The sequence below is a fragment of the Pseudophryne corroboree genome, chromosome 4, assembly GCF_028390025.1.
Source record: "Pseudophryne corroboree isolate aPseCor3 chromosome 4, aPseCor3.hap2, whole genome shotgun sequence".
In the NCBI taxonomy this organism is placed as follows: domain Eukaryota; kingdom Metazoa; phylum Chordata; class Amphibia; order Anura; family Myobatrachidae; genus Pseudophryne; species Pseudophryne corroboree.
Window position 1 is genome coordinate 654,841,814 of NC_086447.1, and position 13,905 is coordinate 654,855,718.

Below are 13,905 nucleotides of genomic sequence, written 5' to 3' on the forward strand. Positions count from 1 at the left end.
TGATCCTCGACAAGGAGAAAGCGTTGGTGATTCAAACAATGGTCCGGGATGTCCTGAAGTCAACCCAGGTATCGGTTCATCAGTGCATTCGCCTTCTGGGGAAGATAATTGCCTTTTACGAGTCCCTACAGTACGGAAGGTTTCATGCTCTGTCCTTCCAACTGGATCTCCTAGACAAGTGGTCAGGATCTCACCTACACATGCACCAGAGGATACGTCTGTCGCCGAAAGCCAGGATTTCACTTCTCTGGTGGCTGCAAATGCCTCTCCTTCTGGAGGGCTGCAGGTTTGGGATTCAGGACTGGACCCTTCTAACCAGGGATGCAAGTCACCAGGGCTGAGGTGCAGTCACTCAGGGGGAAACCTTCCAAGGAAGGTGGTCAAGCCTGAAATCCAGTCTTCCAATAAACATTCTGGAACTAAGAGCCGTCTAAAATGGTCTTCTCCATGTCGCTCATCTCCTGCGAGATCGAGCCATTCAAGTGCAGTCGGACAATGTAACGATGGTGGCCCTACATAAACCGACAGGGCGGAATGAAGAGCAGAGCTGCAATATCAGAGGTAACAAGGATTCTCCTCTGCGTAGAAAAGCACGCAGTGGCGCTGTCGGCAATCTTCATTCCAGGAGTAGACAGATGGGAAGCAGACTTCCTCAGCAGACACCATCTCCATCCAGGAGAGTGGGGACTCCATCCGGAGGTGACAAATCTTTAGGGAGTTCCTCAAATCGACATGATTGCCTCCCTCCTCAACAAGAAGCTTCGGAGGTATTATTCCAGGTCGAGAGACCCGCAAGCAGTGGTGGTGGACGCCCTGGTAACTCCGTGGGTGTTCGAGTCAGTGTACGTGTTTCCTCCACTTCCACTCATTCCAAGAGTTCTAAAGCTCATAAGGAGAACAAGAGTTCAGGCAATCCTCATTGCCCTGCACTGGCCAAGAAGGTCTTGGTACGCGGATCTTCTGGATCTACTGCTAGAAGATCCAGGGCCTCTTCCTCTTCGGGAGGACCTTTTGCAACAAAGGCCGTTCGCTTATCAAGACTTGCCGCGGCTACGTTTGACGGCATGGAGGTTGAATGCCTGATATTAGCTCGGAAGGGCATTCCGAATAGTCTTTCCTACCCTGATACAGGCTAGGAAAGGAGTAACGTCTAAACATTACCATCGCATTTGGAAAAAATATGTATCTTGGTGTGAATCCAAGAAGTTTCCTACGGTGCAGTTTCAACTAAGACTATTTCTCCTCTTCCTGCAAGCAGGTGTGGATATGGGCCTGAGGTTGGGATCCGTAAAGGTCCCGATTTCGACCTTATCCATTTTCTTCCAGAAACAGCTGGCTTCCCTCCCTGAGTTTCAGACTTTTTTTGAAAGGGGTTCTGCACATCCAGCCTCCCTTTGTGCCGCCTACGGTTCCCTGGGATCTTAACGTGGTGTTACAGTTTCTCCAATCAGATTGGTTCGAGCCTCTTCAGGAGGTTGAGGTCAAGTTTCACACGTGGAAGGCGGTCACTTTGTTGGCCTTATCTTCTGTTCGGCCTGTGTCGGAGTTGGGGGCTTTGTCTTGTAAAAGCCCCTATTTGATCTTCCATGAGGATAGAGCTGAGCTCCGGACGCGTCAGCAGTTTCTTCCAAAGGTTGTTGGCTTTTCATATCAACCAACCTATTGTGGTGCCAGTTGCTACTGACTCCTCAATTCCATCAAAGTCCTTGGATGTTGTGAGGGCTCTAAAAATCTATGTAAAGAGGACTGCTCGTCACAGAAAATCGGACTCTGTTTGTCCTATATGATCCCAAGAAAATTGGGTGTCCTGCTTCTAAGCAGACAATCTCTCGCTGGATCAAGTTCACTATCCAGCATGCATATTCTATGGCAGACGTGCCGTGTCCAAAAACTGTTAAGGCCCACTCTACTCGTAAGGTGGGTTCTTCCTGGGCGGCTGCCCAGGGTGTCTCGGCTTTACAGCTTTGCCGAGCAGCTACTTGGTCTGGATCGAACACGTTTGCCAAGTTCTACAAGTGCGATACTTTGGCCTCTGAAGATCTTAAGTTTGGTCAATCAGTTCTGCAGGAGCCTCCGCGCTCTCCCTCCCGTTCTGGGAGCTTTGGTACATCCCCATGGTACTAATGTGGACCCCAGCATCCTCTAGAACGTAAGAGAAAATAGGATTTTAATTACCTACCGGTAAATCCTTGTCTCGTAGTCTGTAGAGGATGCTGGGCCCCCGCCCAGCGCTTTGTGATCCTGCAGTGGTTACTTAGTTCAGTATTGCTTAGTTCTTGGGTAAGTACTGTTTAGTTACTTTGTTAAGTAATCTTGTTCAGCCGTTGCTGAATCTTCAAGCTGGTTAGCTTGGTTTGCCTTGTATGTGTGAGCTGGTGTGAATCTTGCCACTATCTGTGTTAAATCCTTCTCTCAAAGTTGTCTGTGTCCTCGGGCACAGTTCCTATACTGAGTCTGGTAGGAGGGGCATAGAGAGAGGAGCCAGCGCACTCTCAAACTCTTAAAGTGCCCATGGCTCATAGTGGACCCGTCTATACCCCATAGTACTAATGTGGACCCCAGCATCCTCTACGGACTACGAGAAAAGGATTTACCGGTAGGTAATTAAAATCCTATTTATTCATCGATTTTATCATTCAGTGTGTATGCACTGGCAATCTCCCCTAATTAGCATTCAGCGATTTAGCTCTGGTTGCTAACTAGGAGAGGTCGACCAGTGTGTACCCAGCTTTAGAGTCATCCCTCATGGAAACTTAAACCTGACCATACACCAGACCAGCTTTCCTCCAACTATCCAATTTGCATGTCAAACTATAACTGTGATCTACACACCTAACCAACTTATTCAGCAGACCAGCCAACTTCTCTCCAACTTGTGATGTCACAGTAGTAGCCGTACAGTGTCTGCCTACTTCTGTATGTTTTAAACAAAGCAAACTTCTGCTTATTTCTTTCAATAAAACTAGTCTTTTTATCTTTCCACCAGCATACATTTTATCAAATAAATTCCTTTTTTTTATAGTGATGTACAGTTCTTAGCATGGGCAGGTTGGCACTTGGAGAACCACAAGTACAAGCGTGCTCTGGTATCTGTACATCAGTATCTCCTGTAGTGATTTTGTTTTCTTCAAATTGTTAATTTACCCTTTATACTATTTGGAACCTAAAAAGTCTGAAATAAACAAATTATTTAAAGTAACCATGTCATGGGGTAAGTTAATTTGTTTGAACAACAATTCGCAGCAAGGCCTGGTGTTAGGGCTGGCTGCGGCTTGTGGTTTTTGAGGGGGTACCCGTAAATACTGTATTAAAGATCTCTGGTATGTATCATGAAGGGACTGCAGCAGCTCTACCATATCTCCCGGGGCCCCTCCATACTGTAAGTGAGCTATGGAGGAGGCAGGGATGGGGCTTGAGTGAGGAAGAACTGGTTTGGGAGTGTTAGCTTTGGCATGATGTGATTAAAGCTGGGTACACATTTGATCGACTTGTTGGTGGAATCGCGGCTGCTCCAGGTATACACTCTTGCCAATTGCCCATTTGACTTGTTGGTCAGGACACCCACCTGGGGGGGGGGGGGGGCATTTAATTTTCCCGCCTTGCTGATATGTCAGCCCCACGCTGCAATTGTACAGGCCAGATTCACCGATATATCGCCCACTGGTTGTGTTGCACAGCTGTCACGATATGCTTGAACATTGTTTATTCGAATGGCCCACACATCAGCCAGTGTGTACCCAGCTTTTGAAGGGAAAGTTGAGTGCGGAAGTGATGGGATGTGGAAGCTTGCAAGGGGAGAAGGCAGAGTCTTATCCAGGGTGGAGTGGAGAAAAGGTAAGAAAGTATGCAGAGACCTAGAAAGGTGCTAGGGGTGGACTACAAAGTAAGGGGGACAGCGAATGGACCAAAGGATGGAGGAAAGTTAGAGAAGAGTGCAGACGATGCACGAGTGGGAAAGAGTGGATGAGCCAGGAGACATGGGTGGAGAAATGAGAGTACGGATAACAAGCCAAAACAAAAGCAGCAATAAAAAAGGATGATTTCAAATGCTATTTACAAATAAAAGCCAGTACTGTCTGAGGAAGTGGTTGAGCTGTTAATCCTATTGCAAGTTTCCAAATAAGTGAGACTCACTTTGTTTTATTTTAGTTTTTGTTTCTTAAAATTCACATTAAGTGGTTTTGTTTATTATGTGACTTGTTAGTGCCAACAACCTAGTTTAAATGTATTTTATTTATTATTTATTTACATTAGTCACTGTCTTTTATAGAAACTGATGAGTTCCAAGATAGATTTGTATTTATTTATTTTTCTTGTGTGCACAGCTCCCGTAAAGGAGTTTGTCCATTACAGACAATGCTAATGCTGGGTACTATTTATCCACATTTAAGGTTTTCACACAGTCACATCTATAGATACTAAAGTTGGTGACTGAGGTTATCTCCTTGGCTGCAATCTTTAAATACTGTGGTACCAGCCATTTCTGCTTTGATCCTACTCTTAGGATAATTTACAGTATGCCCATGTGATATAGAAGTAATCGTTTTACCATTTCATTTTCAGCATCAATCTTACCTAAACTGGTAACTTAAAACAATATGATAGGGTACAAGAAGCACAATGATGTATTGTAGGTAGGGAATTAGCAGAAGACAGTAAATTATTTGCTATAACTTGTTAGACAAATGACTGGTCAGTGATCGTGCTGAGCAGAAAAATTTGTGGGTCCCGGGGACCCCTCACTTTAAATAATTGGGGTCCTACTTCACGGTTTCTGGATCCCATAGCAATGTGTGCTTTTGAGCTACCCTTGTGCCTCCCCAGGGTGCGATGAGCACTGTAAGAGTGTGTATAATGGGCACTGTGTGGGTATAGAGTGTTATGAGAGCTGGGAGGGGGGGGTGTATAGTGGGCACTGTGGGTTTAGAGGGTTTTGAGCTCTGGGGAGGTGTATAATGGGCGATGTTTGTTATGAGATGTGCGTATGATGTGTTCAATTAAATGACAAGGGAAAGCAATATATTATCACACTGTGGTTTGAGCCGCTGCATATAAATATAACCGCTAAAATGTGTATATACGTTGCGTACACGCGCCGGCACGTTATGCGCACAATATAACGACACGTGCGGCTGAATACACCTTACCCCAAACAAGAATGGAATGCGACACCAGTAGTTAAATGTAATGTTGTGGTCCAACGTTCAACAGTATTTACTTGAATGAATCTCTCCTCTCTCTCTCTCTCTCTCTCTCTCTCTCTCTCTCTCTCTCTCTCTCTCTCTCTCTCTCTCTCTCTCTCTCTCTCTCTCTCTCTCTCTCTCTCTCTCTCTCTCTCTTATAAAGGGTATAACAATATACAGAGAAAAGCTACAACCAATAATACATACGTTTAAACGCGAGCGCTCCTGAATCCAGGTCTCAGTCAGTCTTGGCAAGATGACCTCAGAGAAATAGAGACTGAAACCTGAATCGGGAGACCTCTCCTTTATACAATGTGTCCGAATACAGTACAATGGGAAATGTAAGCTCTTCTTTCATAGGTCAAGTTATTTACAGTACATGAGGGGTCATAGGCTGGTTTGAATCAGTGGGCGATGCTTGGTCCAGGGTGCACTTGCAGGTGTTCGCCTCTGGTTTCCCGCCGAATATCCTGAGTACAGTATCATAGCAGTTTGCGAATATTAATATTCTGCGTATATCTACATGCAGAAACATGTGATAAACTGCAAATAGCAACCGGAGTATAGCTCTCGAAATACTGCACATCTGGAAACCAAACACTAAGTCCTAACATTACTCCATCCCCTCACATCATGTAAAGCTGTATATCTCTGTTTTACCTTTTAAGTGTATGCAAGTTGCTGCCAAAGTGTGTGTAGACTGTGTAAATTATGCACTATGTGAATAAACTATTATATATGTCTTTGTGGCTTTTCTGTGCGAATGCGTATGCTACCGTATATGCTCTTGCCATGTGTTAAAACGCATGGCGAACCTGTGTACGTAACTCGCGAGTATGTGAACGCACGGCGGTAACGTGCACACACAGACGACTCTGTTTGGAGTTTACATGTGTGAATGTAATATTTTTGACTTTGACAGTTGGTCACTGGGGGTGTTTATACTGGGCAATGTGTGGGTTTAGAGGGTGTTATGAGCTCTGGGGGGTTGGGTGTATAATGAGCACTTTGTGGTATGGGGTGTGCACATGATGGGCACTGTGGGGGTATAGAGGGTGTTATGAGTGCTGTGGGAGCTGTGTAATAAGCACTGTGTGAGTATAGGGGTTTTTATAAGTGCTGTAGGGGAGGTGTATAATGGACACTGTGGGTATAAGGGTGTGCATATGATGGGCACTGTGTGGGTATGGGGTGTAAGTATGATTGGTACTGTGGGGTGTGTATACTGGGCATTGTCCGGGTATGGAGGGTGTTATGTGCAGTGTGGGGGTGTAAATACTGAACACTGTGGATATGAAGGTGTTTATAATGGGCACTGTGTGGGTATGGGGTGTGCATATTATGGACATGCATATTATGGGCATTTTGTCAGTATGGGGGGTATATAATGGGAACTGTGGGTAAATGGGAGGGGGTAGGATTGGTGCAGTAGAGGTGGAAGGGGGCAGGATGGGAGCCGTAGTATTAGCAGGGTGCAGTATTGGTGGCAACAGGGTGCAGTAGTGGTGGCAACAGGGGGCAGGATAGGTGCAGTAGTGGTGGTAGCAGGAGACGGGATGGGAGCAGTAGTGGTAGCAGAGGGCAGGATGGGAGCAGTAGTGGTAGCAGGGGACTGGATGGGAGCAGTAGTGGTAGCAGGGGACTGGGTGGGAGCAGTAGTGGGAGCAGGGGACTGGGTGGGAGCAGTAGTGGTAGCAGGGGACTGGGTGGGAGCAGTAGTGGTAGCAGGGGACTGGGTGGGAGCAGTAGTGGTAGCAGGGGACTGGATGGGAGCAGTAGTGGTAGCAGGGGACTGGGTGGGAGCAGTAGTGGTAGCAGGGGACTGGGTGGGAGCAGTAGTGGTAGCAGGGGACTGGATGGGAGCAGTAGTGGTAGCAGGGGACTGGGTGGGAGCAGTAGTGGTAGCAGGGGACTGGATGGGAGCAGTAGTGGTAGCAGGGGACTGGGTTGGAGCAGTAGTGGTAGCAGGGGACTGGGTGGGAGCAGTAGTGGTAGCAGGGGACTGGGTGGGAGCAGTAGTGGTAGCAGGGGACTGGGTGGGAGCAGTAGTGGTAGCAGGGGACTGGGTGGGAGCAGTAGTGGTAGCAGGGGACTGGGTGGGAGCAGTAGTGGTAGCAGGGGACTGGATGGGAGCAGTAGTGGTAGCAGGGGACTGGATGGGAGCAGTAGTGGTAGCAGGGGACTGGGTGGGAGCAGTAGTGGTAGCAGGGGACTGGATGGGAGCAGTAGTGGTAGCAGGGGACTGGATGGGAGCAGTAGTGGTAGCAGGGACTGGATGGGAGCAGTAGTGGTAGCAGGGGACTGGGTGGGAGCAGTAGTGGTAGCAGGGGACTGGGTGGGAGCAGTAGTGGTAGCAGGGGACTGGGTGGGAGCAGTAGTGGTAGCAGGGGACTGGATGGGAGCAGTAGTGGTAGCAGGGGACTGGATGGGAGCAGTAGTGGTAGCAGGGGACTGGGTGGGAGCAGTAGTGGTAGCAGGGGACTGGGTGGGAGCAGTAGTGGTAGCAGGGGACTGGATGGGAGCAGTAGTGGTAGCAGGGGACTGGATGGGAGCAGTAGTGGTAGCAGGGGACTGGGTGGGAGCAGTAGTGGTAGCAGGGGACTGGGTGGGAGCAGTAGTGGTAGCAGGGGACTGGGTGGGAGCAGTAGTGGTAGCAGGGGACTGGATGGGAGCAGTAGTGGTAGCAGGGGACTGGATGGGAGCAGTAGTGGTAGCAGGGGACTGGGTGGGAGCAGTAGTGGTAGCAGGGGACTGGGTGGGAGCAGTAGTGGTAGCAGGGGACTGGGTGGGAGCAGTAGTGGTAGCAGGGGACTGGGTGGGAGCAGTAGTGGTAGCAGGGGACTGGGTGGGAGCAGTAGTGGTAGCAGGGGACTGGGTGGGAGCAGTAGTGGTAGCAGGGGACTGGATGGGAGCAGTAGTGGTAGCAGGGGACTGGGTGGGAGCAGTAGTGGGAGCAGTAGTGGTAGCAGGGGACTGGGTGGGAGCAGTAGTGGTAGCAGGGGACTGGGTGGGAGCAGTAGTGGTAGCAGGGGACTGGGTGGGAGCAGTAGTGGTAGCAGGGGACTGGATGGGAGCAGTAGTGGTAGCAGGGGACTGGATGGGAGCAGTAGTGGTAGCAGGGGACTGGGTGGGAGCAGTAGTGGGAGCAGTAGTGGTAGCAGGGGACTGGGTGGGAGCAGTAGTGGTAGCAGGGGACTGGGTGGGAGCAGTAGTGGTAGCAGGGGACTGGGTGGGAGCAGTAGTGGTAGCAGGGGACTGGGTGGGAGCAGTAGTGGTAGCAGGGGACTGGGTGGGAGCAGTAGTGGTAGCAGGGGACTGGGTGGGAGCAGTAGTGGTAGCAGGGGACTGGGTGGGAGCAGTAGTGGTAGCAGGGGACTGGGTGGGAGCAGTAGTGGTAGCAGGGGACTGGGTGGGAGCAGTAGTGGTAGCAGGGGACTGGGTGGGAGCAGTAGTGGTAGCAGGGGACTGGGTGGGAGCAGTAGTGGTAGCAGGGGACTGGGTGGGAGCAGTAGTGGTAGCAGGGGACTGGGTGGGAGCAGTAGTGGTAGCAGGGGACTGGGTGGGAGCAGTAGTGGTAGCAGGGGACGGGATGGGAGCAGTAGTGGTAGCAGGGGACTGGGTGGGAGCAGTAGTGGTAGCAGGGGACTGGGTGGGAGCAGTAGTGGTAGCAGGGGACTGGGTGGGAGCAGTAGTGGTAGCAGGGGACTGGGTGGGAGCAGTAGTGGTAGCAGGGGACTGGGTGGGAGCAGTAGTGGTAGCAGGGGACTGGGTGGGAGCAGTAGTGGGAGCAGTAGTGGTAGCAGGGGACTGGGTGGGAGCAGTAGTGGTAGCAGGGGACTGGGTGGGAGCAGTAGTGGTAGCAGGGGACTGGGTGGGAGCAGTAGTGGTAGCAGGGGACTGGGTGGGAGCAGTAGTGGTAGCAGGGGACTGGGTGGGAGCAGTAGTGGTAGCAGGGGACTGGGTGGGAGCAGTAGTGGTAGCAGGGGACTGGGTGGGAGCAGTAGTGGTAGCAGGGGACTGGGTGGGAGCAGTAGTGGTAGCAGGGGACTGGGTGGGAGCAGTAGTGGTAGCAGGGGACTGGGTGGGAGCAGTAGTGGTAGCAGGGGACTGGGTGGGAGCAGTAGTGGTAGCAGGGGACTGGATGGGAGCAGTAGTGGTAGCAGGGGACTGGGTGGGAGCAGTAGTGGTAGCAGGGGACTGGGTGGGAGCAACAGATCGACTGGGTACAATGTGTACACAGCTTAAGTGTACCATGAGGACCAGGTTTGAGAAACACTGCTCTGAGGTTTATTATGAATGCATTTTTCTGTTTGACAATTGTATTAGTTATGTAACAATGCTTAAAATAGCTTCTGTGTCCTCCTTTTTTATTTATGTATTTAAAGGGAAATCTGGACTTGCCTGGTTGGCTTGTGGACCACAGTTGGAAGTAACCAACTCTGTAACGGGGGAAAGGCTTTCTGCTTATCAGTTTAGTGGCGTGACAGAACGACCTCCCACTGTTGTGGCTGTCAGAGAATTTACCTGGCAGAAGAAGACTGGATTTCTCTTGGGTCTAGTGGAAGCCGAAGACAGTGTTCTCTGTCTTTATGATGTGGGGATATCAAAAGTTGTTAAAGCAGTCATGCTTCCCGGATCGGTATGTTAATTTTACTCAATCGTTTTCTACTTCTAAATGTGTTCCATTATTTAAAGGGTCAATATTTGTGTGGTATTCTTAAATGTTTCTTTTTGTAGAGATTTTCTGTTCTATCTGGGGGACACTTCAGACTCTAGGTTTAGATTTAGAGGTAGATTGAGAAATAAGCACTAAATAGTTAAACCAGAGCTTCACAATCCTGGTTCTCAATGCACCATAACAGTCCAGGTGTTAAGGATATCCATGCTTGTCCACAGATGGTATAATCAAACTGACTGAGGTACTGATGAAGTCACCTGTGCTTAAGTATGTGTTTCCTTAAAACCTGGGCTGTTAAGTTGCCTTGAGGACCAAGTTTGGGAACCACTGATAGTGTTTCCCCTAGGATTCTGGGCGGGCAGGGTTGCCGGCATGTATCGTGTTTGCGCTCGAAGTGGGGGTTTGGCTGACCGGGGAGTGGGTGTGTTCCTGACGTCACTGTTGGGGGTGGTCAAGCCCGCCTCCCATTACCTACGAGGGGCTGTACTTCCCCCAAGCTCTCTATTGTGAATAGATGTGAACACGGCATCTCTTCATGCTGCGTCAGGCTGTTTAAGCAAGGTGCTGCTAGAGGGTTAGGGCGCACTGTGCCCTTTAAATATTGGGTTAAAACAGCCTAGTGTGAAGACTAAGTAAAAACAACTGTAGCTTAACATCCCCCAAACGCACGCACACGTATGCTTTTCCTTTCTTGTCTTGTAGGATCAATTCTTTTTGGCAGTGGGAGCTGTCTCAGTGCTGTCTGTCTTCACCAGCCCTGTGTCTATGTGGTGTGAGCCCCCTTGGTAGCTGTATTGCATCCAGGAGTTGTGTCCTAAATGCTGTGGCTGTCGCAGCCTATTACATAAGCATTGGGCTGGCACACATCAAGGTGCTCAGTATATCGGAGCCTGCTCATCAGTGATTTTTCACTCTGTCCTGGTGGTAAAGTGGGGCATATGTATTAAGCCTGGAGAAGTGATAAAGCAGTGATAAGTGCAAGGTGATAATGCATCAGCCAATCAACTCCAATATGTAAATTGGCAGTTTGGAGCTGATTGGCTGGTGCATTATCACCTTGCACTTATCACTGCTTTATCACTTCTCCAGGCTTAATACATCTGCAACAGTCTACCAATTCAAAGTGGTTTCCTGGTTTCACCTGGCCCAGGAGATTGTGCTACTATCTTTTTGTCCTTCTGACACTGTCCTCTTCTTGGATGTTGTCTGTGCACTGCTGGTTTCTGTGGCTCGGGACACGTCTGTTTGAAAGTTGGTCAGTCACTTGGTTATTTGTAATGCTCACCGTCTAGGCGTACCTACCTCCGAGTAGCCTGTCTCTTGCTGGATCACTTCTGTTGTTAAGTAGGCTTATGTCTTTTTTTGGGGTTTGCATTTTCCTCGGGCTGTGGGCAGTTTTTGGACGTTGCGGCAGGTTGCCTCTGTTGAGCAGATGTGCCAGGCTGCTACTTACTCCTTGTGTATACCTTCAGGAAAATGTTCCCAGTTTCACACTTTTGTAGCCAAAGACTCCAGTTTTGGGCATACAATTTCTTGCTTGACTTGGCCAGTGCATGATCCACCCCTCCTTTTGACGTTCTCTTTGGTAAGTCCCACAATCTTCTCTTTGCTGGAGAAAGTATAGGGGAATTGCAGCTCCAATAGACTAACTCTTTAGTGTTTACTCCCCAGCCTCCCCCTAAACACAGTCTTGAATGTTCCCCAAATAGACTCTGAAAAAATAGATTTTACGAGGAGTCCAAAAAAGATTTTCTGGTAAAGTAAAGTTGTTACATTTGTGTGAGCACTGTTCAACAGTTTTGTATGATTTGATTCCTGGGGACTCAACCAAGTGTAGCTCATCACCACTCCTGTTTACTTTATTTGAAAGCTATTACCTGTATCTGCTTATATTTTCTCCTCCACTAGGGGACACTGGAGAACTAGGCAGCAGGGGGTGTGAAGGATGCAGACCGGAGCTAGCACTATGTAATAAAAAAATTATGCACAGCTCCCCCTTCACGCCCCCCCCCCCCCCCCCCCTCTTCCCCGATCCAGACTGTTTGGGAGAAGGAGGGTGGAGGCTCCCAAAACTATACTTCAGGTATAGGAGAGACCAAGATCCTGGTGGAAGGGATCTGCATCTCTCTCAGAAGCTCGGCAGAGCAGTGAGTACTGGCAAGTGGCGGTAAGGACAGGCATAGCGGGCAGCTGGGCGACCGTATACTCCCAGCAACCGCAGGTGTTCATCTCCCCACAGCAGCTGCCAGGGCAGCGTGCGTTTAAAACTGCAGAGAGCTGCGGAGGTCAGCACTGAAGCAGCCGGAGACCCAGCAGCAGAGTGGCGCAGACAGCCAGGAAGGCTGTGAGGTGAATCAAGCCACGGAGGGACCGGAAAGCTCTGGAGTGACGGTGACGGCGCACAGCAGGGGAAGAGTAGAGGTAAAGGTGTATGGAGAGAGAGCCGCTGAGGGGGTGCGGATATGAGGGCTCCCTGTGGGCACACTGGATTCAGAAGGCAGTGGAATATAGTCTCTGCGCTGACAGGCTGCGAGGTGAATATAAAAACATCAGTTGCGCCCATTTTGATTTTCTTGCAGGCGTGCAGATTGAGCAGGCTTTTCCTCCCTGAGGGGGGGGCGGACATATTCAGAGTAAGGTCACAGAAGAGGAACTAGAGACTTAATATGTATAGTATTATTTCTCTTACATCTTAGAGGGTGGTGGGGTCCACATTAGTACCATGGGGTGTAGACTGGTCCCTTGGGAGCCATGGGCACTTTAAGAGTTTAATAGTGTTGGCTGGCTCCTCCCTCTATGCCCCTCCTACCAGACTCAGTTTAGAAAATGTTCCCGGTGGAGCCAGTTACAGCTAGGGGAGCTCCATAGGAGTTTTTCTAGTTTTATTATTTTTATTAGAGTTAGGCACAGGGAGGCTGCTGGCAACAGCCTCCCTGCTTCGTGGGACTTGGGGGGAAGGGGGGGGGGGAGTAGTAGTCAAACCGCAGAGGTTAATGGCCACTATCTCCGCTGACAGGACATTAAGCTCCTGAGGGGTAATCGGTGACCGCTCACTCCCGCAGCTTACCGCCACCCCCTAACAGCCAGAAGATCGCAGTCCTGAGTAGGTCACCGGTGACCCGACAAGTGGGGAGCCAGTGTGAATGGCGGCAACAGAGTGGGAGCGCAGTACTGAAGCTGCGCTCCGGATGCTCAGCTTTACTGTGGCGCTGTGATGGGCGCCCTGGGCCAGCGCAATACCCTTACACTGGTCACTACATCTATCAGGGTCTCTGCACTGCTGCTAGAAATACCACCTCAGGCCAGTATAAAGAATGTAAAGTGCGGAAGACGTGCCATTTTCAGGGGTGGAGTTTCTCCTCAGAGCCGGATCCAGCAGCTCTCCAGCGCCATTTTCTCCCTGCAGAAATCACACAAACGACAGGGAACGCCGACCCTCCACATAACTCCAGTCGTCCTGTGCGGTACCAGGGGGTTATAGAGGGGGTGGAGAGAGTGCATTATAACTGTTTAGTCTATTAAGGGTACACAGTCAGCGCCAGACATTTATTTTATAACTAGCTACTGGCTGGCTGTGTGTGCTGACTCCATTAACTCGGTCTCTCTCTGAAGGTACTTGGGGGGGAAACTGTGTGACATTTTCCTGTGTGTATGCAAATCTCACATCACTATGTTCAGGGACTCTGTATCTTGTGCTGCAGAGTATGTATCTTCACCAGAGGAATCCATGCCATGTACTCAGGAATGTCTCAGCCTTCCGAATTCGAACCCCATTGGGTGGCTTCTATTAAGGGATTTCTACTAGGGTTGCGCATTATTAGACTGAAACACAGGTTTTAAAACAATCTGTGGAGGTTTTGTCTGGTTCTGTTCCCACTACCTCAAAATCCCCATGTGTATATACCCAAAGAAACGTGCGCTTGCTCAGATTATGCAAGTCGACACGGATACCGACTCTGAAACGGCGAACGGTGATGCGGATAAGCGGGAGGGTGAGGCTTCCCTGGCTAGAGGGGTGCAGCACATGATTAAGGCCATTAGTGA

At 49.7% G+C, this 13,905-nt stretch overlaps 1 protein-coding gene across 2 annotated transcripts in view; it reads left to right on the forward strand.

The window, feature by feature from the left end:
* AHCTF1 (AT-hook containing transcription factor 1) overlaps nt 1–13,905 on the forward strand; it is a 648,646-nt gene that overhangs the window by 21,789 nt on the left and 612,952 nt on the right. For both annotated transcript variants that reach the window (XM_063917783.1, XM_063917782.1), the window contains exon 3: nt 9,569–9,822. In XM_063917783.1, the coding sequence (XP_063773853.1) occupies nt 9,569–9,822 (254 nt within the window). The remainder of the gene's footprint in view (nt 1–9,568; nt 9,823–13,905) is intronic.